The following is a 13,571-nucleotide window of genomic DNA, read 5'->3' as shown; positions in this document are numbered from 1 at the left end:
ACACACACACACACACACACACACACACACACACACACACACACACACACACACACACACACACACACACACACACACACACACACACACACACACACACACACACACACACACACACACACACACACACACACACCAAAGATCTCTGAGCTCAGAGGAAAACTGGAACAAATCAGGTGGTTGTTCTCAGTTACATGGCAGGTTGGAGTTTTTTTTTTTTAACTCTACACAGATTTTTCATTGCTGTTTAGGCAGAAATAGATTTAATGGTGGTATTGTGGAAATTAAATGCATACAACCTTTATTACTATGTCATAGAAGTAAGGTTGAAAATTGACAAAGTACACCTTTAACATAATTACACACCAAAGTCAGAGCTGACTTTCACTTTCACACAGGACACAGACAGATATCTCCTGTGTGAAAGTGTTTTATCCAACACCCCAGACTTCCTCCTGACACATTGATTGACCCCATACATTGTGTGTATATATATATATATATATATATATATATATATAGTACCCCATCTGGAGAGTTAATGACAGGTCTGTGTTAGAATGCAAAATCTGTTGTTTTGCATCAAAGTCAGATATACTACACACCCGTCCACCAGCCCAACCTCAGCACCTTCATACAGTAAAGAGCAGTTTCTGCATTGGCTGGAAAATGTCCCACAACTATGGCAGAACCTCTGAAGATAAAGGGATGCATTACTCCTGACAAAAGTAAGCTGAGATTTATTCGCCATTAACATGATGTGTGGTTCGCCTGTGACCAGCAGCAACTCAGATCATATGAGTTATATACTGTGATCCATTCAATCGGTGTATGATGAGTTGACAACAACAGGCTGAACACAACACAGGCTTTAAGTCACCCGTTGGTTTGTGAACGTTATGAATCCTCCAGTTCAGATTCAGTCCGTCACCATCTTGCTAGTTTGGAGCAGTTTGGAGCAGGAAGTGACCATATTTGGACGAGCTGGGGGAGGAGCCAGCGGTGGATCTGACTGATCTGATTGGAAACCTGACGATACTACGCCCCGCCCACCGATAGCTGTAACCTGACTGCACCACAGGCCTGTCAATCAAACAGACACGCCCCCAAAAACAGGTCTTCTTGAATCTTCTTTTCTAATGAATGAGGGATTATTTTCAGATGGACCTTCAGAACTGCGAGATTAATAAAGTTAAATCTATCTATCTATTTGACAACTAATAAGAAGGAGTGACTTTAGCGAACAACACTGAGATAAGTCATGGAGAAAAATGTATAGACTTAGAATTTGATGAGAGAAGTTGAATGGGAGTCTATGGAGCCGGAGGCTTTTTGGAGCCGACCTCTAGTGGCACTTCTGCATCGACCTCATTTTTCATATCTAGAAGCTACATACAGTCTGTGGTAAAAACCCATTCTGATATTTAAAGCTGACACAAAAGGGTGTCTCTGTTGAGGACTGTCCCAATAAAAGGTCATCCAGCAAGGCGCCGCATTGGCCAAACAAATGTATCCAAACCCACATACCCCAGTGGATTATTTTATAGATTATCAAAATGTAATTTTACTGACTAAAAAACACACAGACTCAGTGTGGATGAACATTTGTTCAGGGTAGTTTGTACTAATTTTCAAAGTTACGTTTTTTTTTTAGTTGTTTTCTAAATCCTGGAATGCAGATGTATTTGATTTACCAGACGGGGGCCTGTACTGTGGACGTGGACTAAATGTCTCCAGGGTTTGTCAGTTGTTACAAGCACACAACAAATTTAATGAAAACCATCCAGGACAACGATCCGAACCCAGATCTGACTGCAGCGCTCCAAATGTGGACGGCAGCTCAGAGGAGCCCAAAGATCAGACAAAACCCCCCGAGCAGCGAATCCTTTAGTGCCCACAGTAAACTGAGGGTTACAACGCAGCCCTGCCTCCATCCCATCTGCATCACAGCTTCACATCTGCTCCTCTCCCATTCAGGCTAAACGGAGTCCATTAGTTCAGTCTCACAGGTGAGGGACCGTCACATGTTGGACTCTCGGAGAACTGGAGAGTATTCTTTAGTTTTTAATCAAACCCCAGCCGACCAGCTGTGAGCCCAGAGGTGACCGTGCTAACCACGGCACCCTACTAAACATGCACTCCATAAGTAATCTTCTGATTACTTTTAGACAACTGCACCTATAAAATGCTCAAAGAAAGAGATTAAAGCACACTAATATCCCCCCAGAAATGTCTTCCTGATACACACTGTGATGAACCATCATTCGTCGGTACGACCAGCCTGTTTGAATAATCACACAGACTAAATGTACCTTTTTGCTTTCAGCGTTGGATTTACGAGCTTTCCGTTCCCCGTCCTCTCAGCTATCCCACAGTGCTTTGTGGCGCTACAGCTGCGGCTGATTGTCAAGCGTCATAAAAACTCTGTAATCCAATGACCCTTAGCAGCCGCCATCAATCCAACGTGCCACCAACAGGCAGCCGGGATCGCAATGTGTCCCCTGAGTGCAGGCGGAGCGGCCCGCCGTTCCCCGAAGCCTGCAGCTATACGGCTGTTACTGTTACTGAAAACACCGCCGTTCCATTTCATTTTACAGCAGAGGAAAATCAATAGCTATGTTTCAGAGTGGCTGCGACCATTAACCAGTACAGTGTGGAAACAAACATGGGAAAAACTGATATTTAGCATTGTTAGCATTATACAATAAATGCTTTACTGCTCTTAAGGCTCCTTTCATCAGTTCAATTATTGCATCAAATGACTGAACGCATCAGGACTGATCTCTTGATTATTGTTTTTTTTTTTTTTTTTCTCTCTAATCAGCCTAATTTTCAACAGCGTTAAAAAGCTCTTAATATTATTTTTAACAATAGTTTTGTTCCTGCAGCCGCTCATCTCTCGGACGCTGAGCAGGCTCAGTAGAGGGTGTCGTTTTCTACTCTCACAGTGACTCACGAGTCACATTTGAAGAGATGTCAGTTGGTCAGATTATATCCTCTTTTCTAGATTTTATATTAATAAGTCTTTATTTTTTATCAGTCCATGAAATACTTAAATTTTCCAACAAATTGGACAATTTATGAATAAATATAACCATCATTATGCAGCTACAGCATAAAAGTAAATGTCTTATAACAACAACAATGAGACCAAATTGTTAACTTAGAGAGAATCAGTTGATTATATTCACTGTTGCATGCTGGGTAATGTTGATAATGGCCAAACGTGTATTCTCTCATCATTTATCGTAGATGGCCTGAGATAAGATGTTTTGGACATAAACAGTTTTTATCTGTCAGAATGCAACTTTTTCTGACAGAACATTCAACATGAGTTCATTTTGACCTAAAAGAACACAACTTTATATCTTTATATGTGTTTAATTATGATCAGACATGGTAATCTGATTCATATGTCCATGCTAATTTGCAATGCAAAGTATAATATTCAATCATAAATTAGAGTATGTATGTTATCCCCATACTGAGCAGGAAAATGTATCAGTGTAGGTTTAATGTTGGTATTTTCTAGTTTTTGGATGACCTAGTTCTGTGCATTGGGTCTTTTAGCGTGTTATTTTTTTCCAGCTAGAACTCCGCCCCCTCCATGTAAAATACAGCAGTCTCTTTATGTGCTTCATGAGTCACAGGTAGGGCAGAAAACAGCTTCCTCTCAGTGTCCAAAGATCTGTCATTTAGATTCACATTTTTAGGGCTGACACAAACACGAACATGTTCAAACTGTAAAAAAAAAGAAATCTGATTTCTAATGAACATACCAAAACACCTACCCATCCATGTATTTGCTTTACCCTTTTATCCTTGGAGATATGTGGGAGGAGTCTATCTCAGCTGACATCGGGCGAGAGGTGTGGTTCACACTGGACGGGTCGCCAATCCGTCACAGCTCTAAACTGCCAAAAACTGACCAGAAAGTCAGTTAAAAAGTCAGAAAGCTTTAACCACAATTTTGTGCAACAGATTCTGTAAAAAACAGAATTCTCATCTCTGTTCTGATGTGGAACTTTGTCAAACTCAATGCAACACATAAAGCGTGGATTCAGCAAGATTCTGGACACATAAAAATATGAAGTGGAGAAAGCTTTAACATTGACGACTTTTCTAATGTGTTGCGATCCTAAATTCACATTTATCACAAGACTGACTAAAATGCAAAAATTCACATGCAATGTGGAATTTTTTTTTTCTGGCCCATTGTGATAGTTCACTTTGACACATGTTATTAACAATGAAATAAATCAACAGCTTTTTAAAATGAATCAGCGAAGCTAAAAAGTAATGATGGTGATTTCTTTCTTTACGTAAAATCAGCAAAACTTCACCACAAAAAGTTCAGATAGCTGAAACTTGGAAGTGTAACGTTGCATACAACTTTTCACTTGTTTGACTGTAAGTGATGTCATAATGCGACTCGGATGATGCAACAATTTGCATTTAGCCAGTTAGTGTGAGAAAGTTTCATGTGAAATGCAGAGCAACGGCAGCCAATCAGACGCTGTGACACATGTTTGTTGCACAGTGGTAAACAAATTCTAACGTTGAAATGATATGATAGCTTCTCTGGATCCAAATGGTTTGTTGTTAGGCATTTCTGGCACTTCTTTATCTCTGAATGGGCACAGAGCCAGATTAATAGTGATGGTGAGGGTGGCCTTCAGTTCCACTACACCTGAATGAGTCTGATTCTTATACTCACTAAATGTCCTCACACTTCATCACTTTTACATTCCTTCCACCCACATGGAAATATCATTCGTCTGTACTGTGTCTCAGGGCTGCTGATTTCTTTCACACACAGAACCTTTTGTTTGTAACAGTAAACTCGTATTAACTGGGAGAACTCTGTAGTTTCCCCCGGATCAGGACCGGTCCGGTCCCAGCTGCTGCTCTTGTTTCACACCGTATAGACAGTATGCAGATGCCACAGCAGCTTACGAGCACAGACGAGAGAATGTGAAGGAGCAGCGGTTAAATTGGGCGTGCAGCAGCACCGAAGTCTGTTCCTACGAGATACAACGTGCATCAATAAGTGATGATGTTGGATGGGCCTGTAAAACCCTCGCTGCTCACTGCTGTTCTGTTGGTGCACATGTGGAGATGCCTGTCAGCTTTATGTTTGTGCATAGATTTATTTATGTCCTGAACGACTGAGATTCAGCTCACGTCTTGTATTTCTGAGCGGGTGATGATGTGAATCACTCTTCTAAAAGGAAGGTGTTCCTTCTTACTACGATCATTAATCTGTGAAGTCACTAATGACCAGCTAGCCACCAAACAGATCAACGCTGATGCGGTGCTCAGTGCTGGTGGATGTTGATGGCAGCTGTCTGATGTGGTGTGAGTGTTTTTCCACTGCACCGCGTAGCAGTGATAAACAACGCTGTCACAGAGAACGGAGAGCAGCAGCGATGTCATGAGGACCAGAGCGTTTCAAAAGCAGACATAAGTTCGGCATCGTCATCCTTACTGTAACTATTAACTAACGTATGACTCTAAATGTTCAACTCAACAGCTGCTCTCATTTCAATGTTCCTACATTATAAAGTTACTGACAATCACATTTTTTCTTGATTTTCTTTCTGCACAATGTTGACGTCAGCGTACTTTTTACAACTCCAAAGGTGTTTTAGTGCTCTGGTGTGGAGCTCATAAAGTCTATATAGTTTTACATAATGTCACCATGTTCATGCATCACGTGAGTTTCTGGAGTCGTCCATGTCTTCAGGCGCTGGATGATGATGTCACTGAACCAACCTCTGGATTACGAGTGTAGTTTGGCGAGCCGTGAGGCCACGATGCAGCGTGGAGGATCCTCAGTAGAATCTGTCCGTCTCTACATCTTGAGTTGGAGCTGCAGATGGTCGGTGCTTTGAGAAACGACGGGGCTGCATCAGTTACCGTTGTCTCTGCTCTGGTTCTGAATGCAACAAATACACAGCTTCATAAAACTTCTGTTTTTACCACAATTGTTCCGTTTTCCGCCGTCACTGCAGGCAGTGTGTGCAGCCGTCTGATTCATGCTCTTGAACAGACCTAAAATGTTGTCACTGCTTCATCAACACCATGAAGTGACTCAAATGCTGCTTCGCTTTGATGAGTCCTTGATGTTGAAGCTACAACCTGCACAAAGTACAACAGCGGGTCCAGTGAGCCGTGGCATATTCCCTTCAGTGGTGTCTGAACACCAGAGCTGCACAGACACGTTGACGGCTCCATCGTAACAACATCCACCAGAGGGAGAAAGGTTCAGTCGCTAAGCACTGTCCTTACACACAAGAAGAGTTTCTGCAGTAGATCTGGAGGAATTGTAAAATCCCAGAAACTCACAATGAGTCTCCAGGCTGTTTTCACTGTGCAGGTTGCATGTGAACTGTCCCACGGTACTCGTGTCAGTCGATCCATCAGCTGTCAGTCCATAAAAGGCGAACACTAATGCTCGTTACACTACTGACATCGAGAGCAAACCACTGGTCTCCTTCTGAGCGGCGTCAGACAGTCAGTTGTCTCTCCGTAGTAGCTGCTCCTGTTATTTTGGCTGGTTGTATTTCACTCATGAAGCAGACCGCCTCGTGTGCTGTCATCTCTGCATCGGAGGCCTTTTGCTGAGGAATCAAACAGATCTGAAAAGAGTCAGTACATCCCGCTACGCTCTGTTCTACGTCTAACAGCGGGGCAGAGATCAGACCTGCTACTGTATCAGAGTTACTCAAATTTATCATGTTTCATCAGTTTTTGGGTGGTTTTTCAATCAGTTTGCAAATCCACAACCTTAACAGATGGGCCGACAGTCTGGCACTGTTTGTTTCTCCTCTGCTGTGAGACACAAGGAGCACAATTACTGTCCAACGTAGACGCTTTTCAACGGACGGGTGAACTGTTCTGTTCCAAAATGCCTCGTCGGAAAGACAATCCTCCTCTGGTGCATTAGTGCGGAGGTCTCTGTTGACGGGGAAGTTGTGGAGGAAGTTTTGTGGCTTTTTCAAATGAAAAGTTTTTTGGATTTGGATTCAACAAAAAACGTATACCAACTTATACTTACAACAAAAACGTATACACCTGAGGTGCATTTTAAATCGACTCCCCAGCAGGACTTCACCTTGTGCCACAGAACCAAAAGCATTAAACCATCACTCCTCAAAACTATATATATATATATTTAATGACGATTGCAAGGGACAGAAGAGCGTTGGGTCATACAATAAAAATAGAATAAAACAAAATGTGAAAATACTTTAACCACCTTGGAGTTGGGTGTGGCCCCTTGAGGTTGGCGGCTATGCTGCAGAAGAAACTCAGCTAACATTATGAAAAACACTTCTGCTCAATGGAAGCACCTCTGATTGCTTTCTCATTAGAAGGTTTGTAATGTAAAACAGCAAAATCAGGAAAGGTTTGGTTTGCACTTGCAGTAACTTCCCAGAGTTCTGCCTGAGAGAAGTCAGTGAACAGTAGAAGAAAGCTGATATCTGACAGAACAGACCGGAGTGGAACTAAACTTCAAACCTCAGACATTTAAGTAGAAGTTTAAAACGTGGAGAGCTGAAGACAGGGTGCATTGATGGGCCGGCTGTGTTACCACGCAGGACCTCAGCAGCACAGCTGAGCTCTGCTGTGAGGCTGTACTGGAAACGCATGCTATCAAAGATACAGACTGTCCAGGGCTGCTGGAAAAACCCTCCCGGTTACATTTTAAAGAGTCTAATTGGGAAAATGGACAAAATTCATTCTGTAAAAGAACAAGATATAAACAGTCTTTTTAGATAACAAAGTTCTGCCAAACACTGTTATTTGTATCCATCATCAATTGTGTAATCCTTGCCAGTAAAATATTCTGCAGTATATACTATATATTATATTATTATTACTAAATTATGTATTATATTAGATGTGTTTCATTCGTATGTTTCTACTGTCTTAAGGACAATTTAACTGCCTGCACATCACAGTCAAAGTCTTCTTTTTGATGGATCAGTTTCTCTTTAATGAGCGTTGGGATAAATTGTATTATTTCATTATTCATGAATCTTTGCATTAATTACATATTCATGTAACTCATAGCCAGCCAAGCTCTACACAGTGAAACAGTTATACACAGTGTCCAGATGTTCTTCAGTATGATAATCACAATACTTGGCGACATTTAAATGGAATCTGTAGGAATCCAGCTGTCTGAGGCTGGAAAACACTCCTGTCCTCACTGGAGATTCATTTGTGTTTAAAAAGTCTTTCATCACAATCTGTGGAAACTTTAACTGAGGACACATCAGAAATTAGCACCCAATGTGACAGCCATCCAGAGAAAGGTGTGTTTAGCTTCTCACAAAACCAGAGTAGGAGCAGTGAAACTGTGAACATACATGTGATTTTACTAATGTTGGGTTTTCCTGTAAATAACAACAACAGTTTTAACTGCCTTAGTAACAGCACCAAAACTATGAAGCGAGGTTGGTGTAAAATAAAAAAATTTCAAACTTCATGAATATCAATTAAAAGTAAGAATTTGAGTGAGAATAAATCCTATAAATTGCAGACAAATTATTTGTGTAATTTAATAAACTACTGGTCTTTTTGAAGTTCTTTTGTTTCCAGTTCTGCCTGCCTCTGTGGATCCGGTGCTCTGGTCCTGTTCTTGTGCTATCGTGATCAGAGCCCCTCTGGTGTCCTCTTTAAGCCACCCGTAGGATTTCTTCATGTCAGCCACTTGCTCTTTCTGCTGATGAAGAATCCTATGGAGGGTTTCCAACATGATTTTCTCTTCTTCCTCATCACTTTCTTCTGCCCCTGTGACACTTCTCTTAAAAGTTAATCCAGGGTGCCATCTTCCTCATGTATTCATATGGTTATGCTTTATTTCATCCTGGACAGGTTTCTCAGGATTCTTAGGATACTGGACTTTAGGTAGAAACCTCGATGCATTGTGAGGAATGTTTGTATCTTGACATCAGTGGCATCTATCTTCTCCCGTGGTCACCCTTTTCCTCTTCAGTGGATGCAGCTGTCATGACTAGTGTTTCCGTATCATCTCTAACTCTGCTCTCATCGTGGTCAGCTCAGTAACTCCATGCTGCTCAGTAATGTTCCCAACCTGCTCAAGACTCAATCTCCAGCTGGGAAAGCAGCTTTCTTCTGTTCATTTTAGAGCAGTAGGAAGTGGAGGGACTATATAAGTAGAAGGTTGGTCACAGCCAACTTCAGTCATGGCCAATCATATCAGTGTCTCATCCCCTTTAAAACCACTGTGATGCAGCGTATCGTCAGTTTCTTAATAGCTGAAGAAGGAGCATATCGATACCACCAGCCAAACTTTAGGCAGGAGGAAACTGACAAACTTGTCTGGAGGTTGAGACTCATAATCACAGAATTTATGGAATTACGCGTCAGCGTTCACAGCTTGCGAAAAGGTCACTAATATCATAAATATGTCTTCTAGTGATATTAGAACCGTTGCCCAGCGTAGGAAGAGGTTCAATGATAGAAGACAAAAACCTGTGTTTTATGGAAGCCAAACATCAATTAGGATCAATTAAATGTCAAAGTGACCAAAGAACACTGATCAATTCAATGAAATCAGGTGTTGGAACGATGTTAAGGAGTGAGCTTGATGTAAACTATGCACACATAAAGCTCCTGATATAACTCATTTATTAACAACGCTGTTAAAGAGCAATGTGCTCCAAATGTCACTGATGTTGAGGTGGTTGTTTGAGTGTGAATATTTTACTTTTCAATAGATAGATAGATAGCTAGATAGAGATAGCTAGCTAGATAGCTAGATATATAGATAGGTAGATAGATAGGTAGGTAGGTAGATAGATAGATAGATAGATAGATAGATAGATAGATAGATAGATAGATAGATAGATAGATAGATAGATAGATAGATAGATAGATAGATAGATAGATAGATAGATAGATAGATAGACAGACAGACAGACAGACAGACAGACAGCTAGCTAGCTAGCTAGATAGACAGATAGACAGGACGGACGGACGGACGGACGGACGGACGGACGGACGGACGACACAGACAGACAGACAGACAGACAGACAGACAGACAGACAGACAGACAGACAGACAGACAGACAGACAGACAGATAGATAGATAGATAGATAGATAGATAGATAGATAGATAGATAGATAGATAGATAGATAGATAGATAGATAGATAGATAGATAGATAGATAGATAGATAGATAGATAGATAGATAGATAGATAGATAGATAATTTATTAATCCCACAAGGGGAAATTTTTTTCACTACAGCAGCATTATAGATACAGGAAAAGCAATAAAACAACAGAGTAAAAAATATTAAATATAAAAATGCACAATAAATACAATACAATAGAATAATATTAAATTAAATTAAACTAACTATACAATTGTTAATCATCTCAGCGCAGCCAGCTTCACGTTGAGCCACAACAATTGCAAATGGGCACTGCACCAAAAGGCCAGTGTGCCTGAATCGTATGAAAACAGGGCCTTCACAAGCTTACACAATTTATTTGTTTGAAACATATAAGGCTTAGTATTGATTTATTTTTTTGCTTCAATAAGTTATATTCTCAAATTCCTCTTTTTGTTTGAATACATTAAAACTAATCTAATTCTATACAAATCATCTGTTTACATCAAGTAACAGAGCTCTCTAGTGGCCATGCAATTATGATAGGAGCAAAGAAGGAAGTCAGAAAAAAACTAAACGTTCACAGACAGAGGAGATCAAGCTGGAAAGATGGACCAGCAAAAAAAAATCATGCTGCAAAGAGCTAACTGCTGTTAGTTACACCTTTTGAGTTTTCATGGCCACCCTATATTCTCTTAAATGCTTGGAAGGTGTTCAGTTCGTTAAAATCTGCACTAGATTTGCAGATGCAAAAACTAGATGCCACTAATTCCTGCACATTATTCCTTTAATCATTTCATAACCTTTACCATATGGTTACTACTGTCATGGTTACAGTGGTAACCATGATATCAAAGCTTCCCTCACCTTAATGAAGTAATCAGTTTAACCCAAACCACAATTTTTCTCAAATCTATGTCCTATTTGCTTAAAAACCAAACCAGTCCTTAAATGTAACTGTGACAGAACATTAATGAGATTTATATTTCCACAGAGGCACAGATTAGAGATATTCTGCTGCTTCAGGCATCAGATGGAAAAAAAAAAACACTTCTCTATCAACGAGCATGAAACGATGATGTATTTTGACATTTCATTTTGATAATTAGTCAAGATTTTAGCAAATTTTCCCTTTGGCCCATCAAGGAAGTAGTGGTTTCATTCTAATACTGTAAGGCAAGAAAATGATGCCGACCTAAGAGACCTTGTGTGTTTTGGAAAAGGTGCACAACTTGCTTTGCCACAATAGAAAAATGCACAACTGTAATTCATGGTAGAGTACATATTGCATCTGTATGTACTACAAGAACAACTCAGTATCATTATGAATTACACTTTCATTGGATAGTCCTGCATCTTATGATTAACTACTGTGCCTATTTGAGTCTCTAATTTAATATCATTACAGAAGCTACATCATTGTTTGCTCTTTTGAAACTGCAGTGTTTCACTTACCTTATATTTGTGATTTCTTTCCAAACCTTAGTCACATTTAGTTGCCATGTGCAGATGGTGTGGAATGAATTCATCTTGAACATCTCACAGGTCCACAGCCGTGCTCGTGGCTCAGTGACAATGCACCATGTGGGCAGCATGGATGGATGTATGGCATCCACTTAATGTCATGTTAATTCATCCTGCAGTTGTTGAGAGTTGGTGGATCATCAATATGAGGATCATGGTAATCCATTCTGTATTTGTTGAGGCAGTTGAAGCACCAGTTGGGGTCAGTTCTGTAGAACTGTGCAAAGGTTCACACCCTTCGCTGAGATTGTCAAAAGGCATCATGTAAAGCATCGATAGTAACTAATGAATAAATATACAAGGAAGTTAAAAGATTTAAAAAAAAAAAAAAAACAGAGGAAGAAAAGACTTCTGAAATTTGTTGGACTAATAGATATTAGATTGATTGTGCACAGCAGTTCTAGAGAATACAAGCGTGGTATGTTGGAAACAGAAAGTCTTCCTATGCATCAGACACAGTATTCACTAAAAGCACTGCATGAGCAGCAACAGCCACAAACCCACTACTGCTGTACTCTGACTGTGTTGAGTAATTCAATGCCTTCGCACCTCACACACTTTTATGGATCTGCACCTCCCTCCATCCTACGTCCTCCCCTCCCATCCAGCACACCCTGTGTTCCCAGCCTGCTGCACTGTGTAATTCACCATTTTCCTTCTGTGGCAAGTCTGAGATGAGATGGTGGGTGGTGATTGGGGGATGCAATGAAATGAGACTGCCCACAGGAGAGCAGGTTTGTTCTCTTGCCTGTAACGTTTGGACAGGGAAAGTGGTCTGAAATGGATTCTGTTCTCCTTTTTCTCTTCCCCTCTGCAGAGGTCCTTCTGCAGCGCGATGGTGGACGAACTGCGGGTTTCCCTCAAGTGCCAGCGCCGACTCAAACACAAGCCCCAGCCTCCCGTTATGGTGAAAACAGAGGAGGTCATCAACATGCACACCTTCAACGACCGCAGACTGCCAGGGAAAGAGACTATGGCCTAAAGTGGGAACCTCAATCACTTTCTCACCCTCTCACCTGTACTGAAGTGGTGTGCCAAGACACTGGGGAAAAGGGTGCGGGGAAATGGTAAAGGGGAGCAGCGGTTGGGTTATTTTGAAGTTAGAGCAGAGTTGCTTTGCAGTATATCGATTAAATGTCATACTTGTTTCTTTACGATTAACTAAGGATAAGAGATTCAACAATATTTCCTGTGGAAATAACGTGAACATGGGTGAAATTTCAGCGAGTTACCTCATTACCTTGGCAAGGCAACGAACTACAGGTGCCAGGATTTTCAAAACCCAGGAGGCAAAGAGAGACAGTCTGGAAACGAAATTTAAAAAAGGCTAAATGATTGGACCCATCATCTTTAGCTGCTGCTCAGTCAGCCTTTCATCGCACAGCTCCAAACAGGCTGGACGAGCAGCACCCAAAGCTTCTGAGAGATTATGAGGGATGCTACCTGGGTGATTGGGGAGAAAGGTTTGTAAAGGAGTGTTCATTTTTAAATGTTGTGAAGAGAACAACCACACGGGCTCTAAACTATATCGAACCCGATCCCTGAAAACGACGGCAAGCTCAATGCCCCCAAAATGTACACAGAGGCATTGCTTTGTCACATATGATATTGATTGACATTAAAATGGATATGCTGTATATCATCCATCAGGCAATAAGTTTCAGAGTACTAACACTTTTAGTCTTTAATGGGGGGTGTGGGGTGTGGGGTGGGGGGTTAGGGGGAGTGGGGTGATTTTTTTTTTTAGAAGCTATGAGGTGAAATTGAAACAGAGGATGCTACATTAGGAGTGAGCTGTAAATGTCCAAGTATCAGTCAGCAGTCACGGAGGATTCGGTGGAGGTGCTTTCAGATAGTCAGTGGTTATCATCGTTGCTGGCTGCAACATCAGCGTT

The 13,571-nt window shown here is 41.1% G+C and overlaps 1 protein-coding gene across 1 annotated transcript in view; it reads left to right on the top strand.

Moving 5' to 3' along the window:
- The window catches only part of LOC138634109 (glutamate receptor ionotropic, kainate 2), a 164,460-nt gene extending 151,096 nt beyond the window's left edge, over positions 1-13,364 (top strand). Inside the window, exon 14 of the mRNA XM_069720750.1 lies at positions 12,494-13,364. Coding sequence (XP_069576851.1) covers positions 12,494-12,658 — 165 coding nt within the window. The 3' untranslated portion in view covers positions 12,659-13,364. The remainder of the gene's footprint in view (positions 1-12,493) is intronic.
- Positions 13,365-13,571: the final 207 nt, after the last annotated feature.

The sequence above is a fragment of the Brachyistius frenatus genome, unplaced genomic scaffold, assembly GCF_029030835.1.
Source record: "Brachyistius frenatus isolate BFR_SWC_R1_liver_20210118 unplaced genomic scaffold, ASM2903083v1 Contig_249, whole genome shotgun sequence".
Lineage (NCBI taxonomy): Eukaryota > Metazoa > Chordata > Actinopteri > Embiotocidae > Brachyistius > Brachyistius frenatus.
The sequence above is the reverse complement of the archived record's forward strand: the minus strand, read 5'-3'. Positions and strand labels throughout refer to the sequence as shown.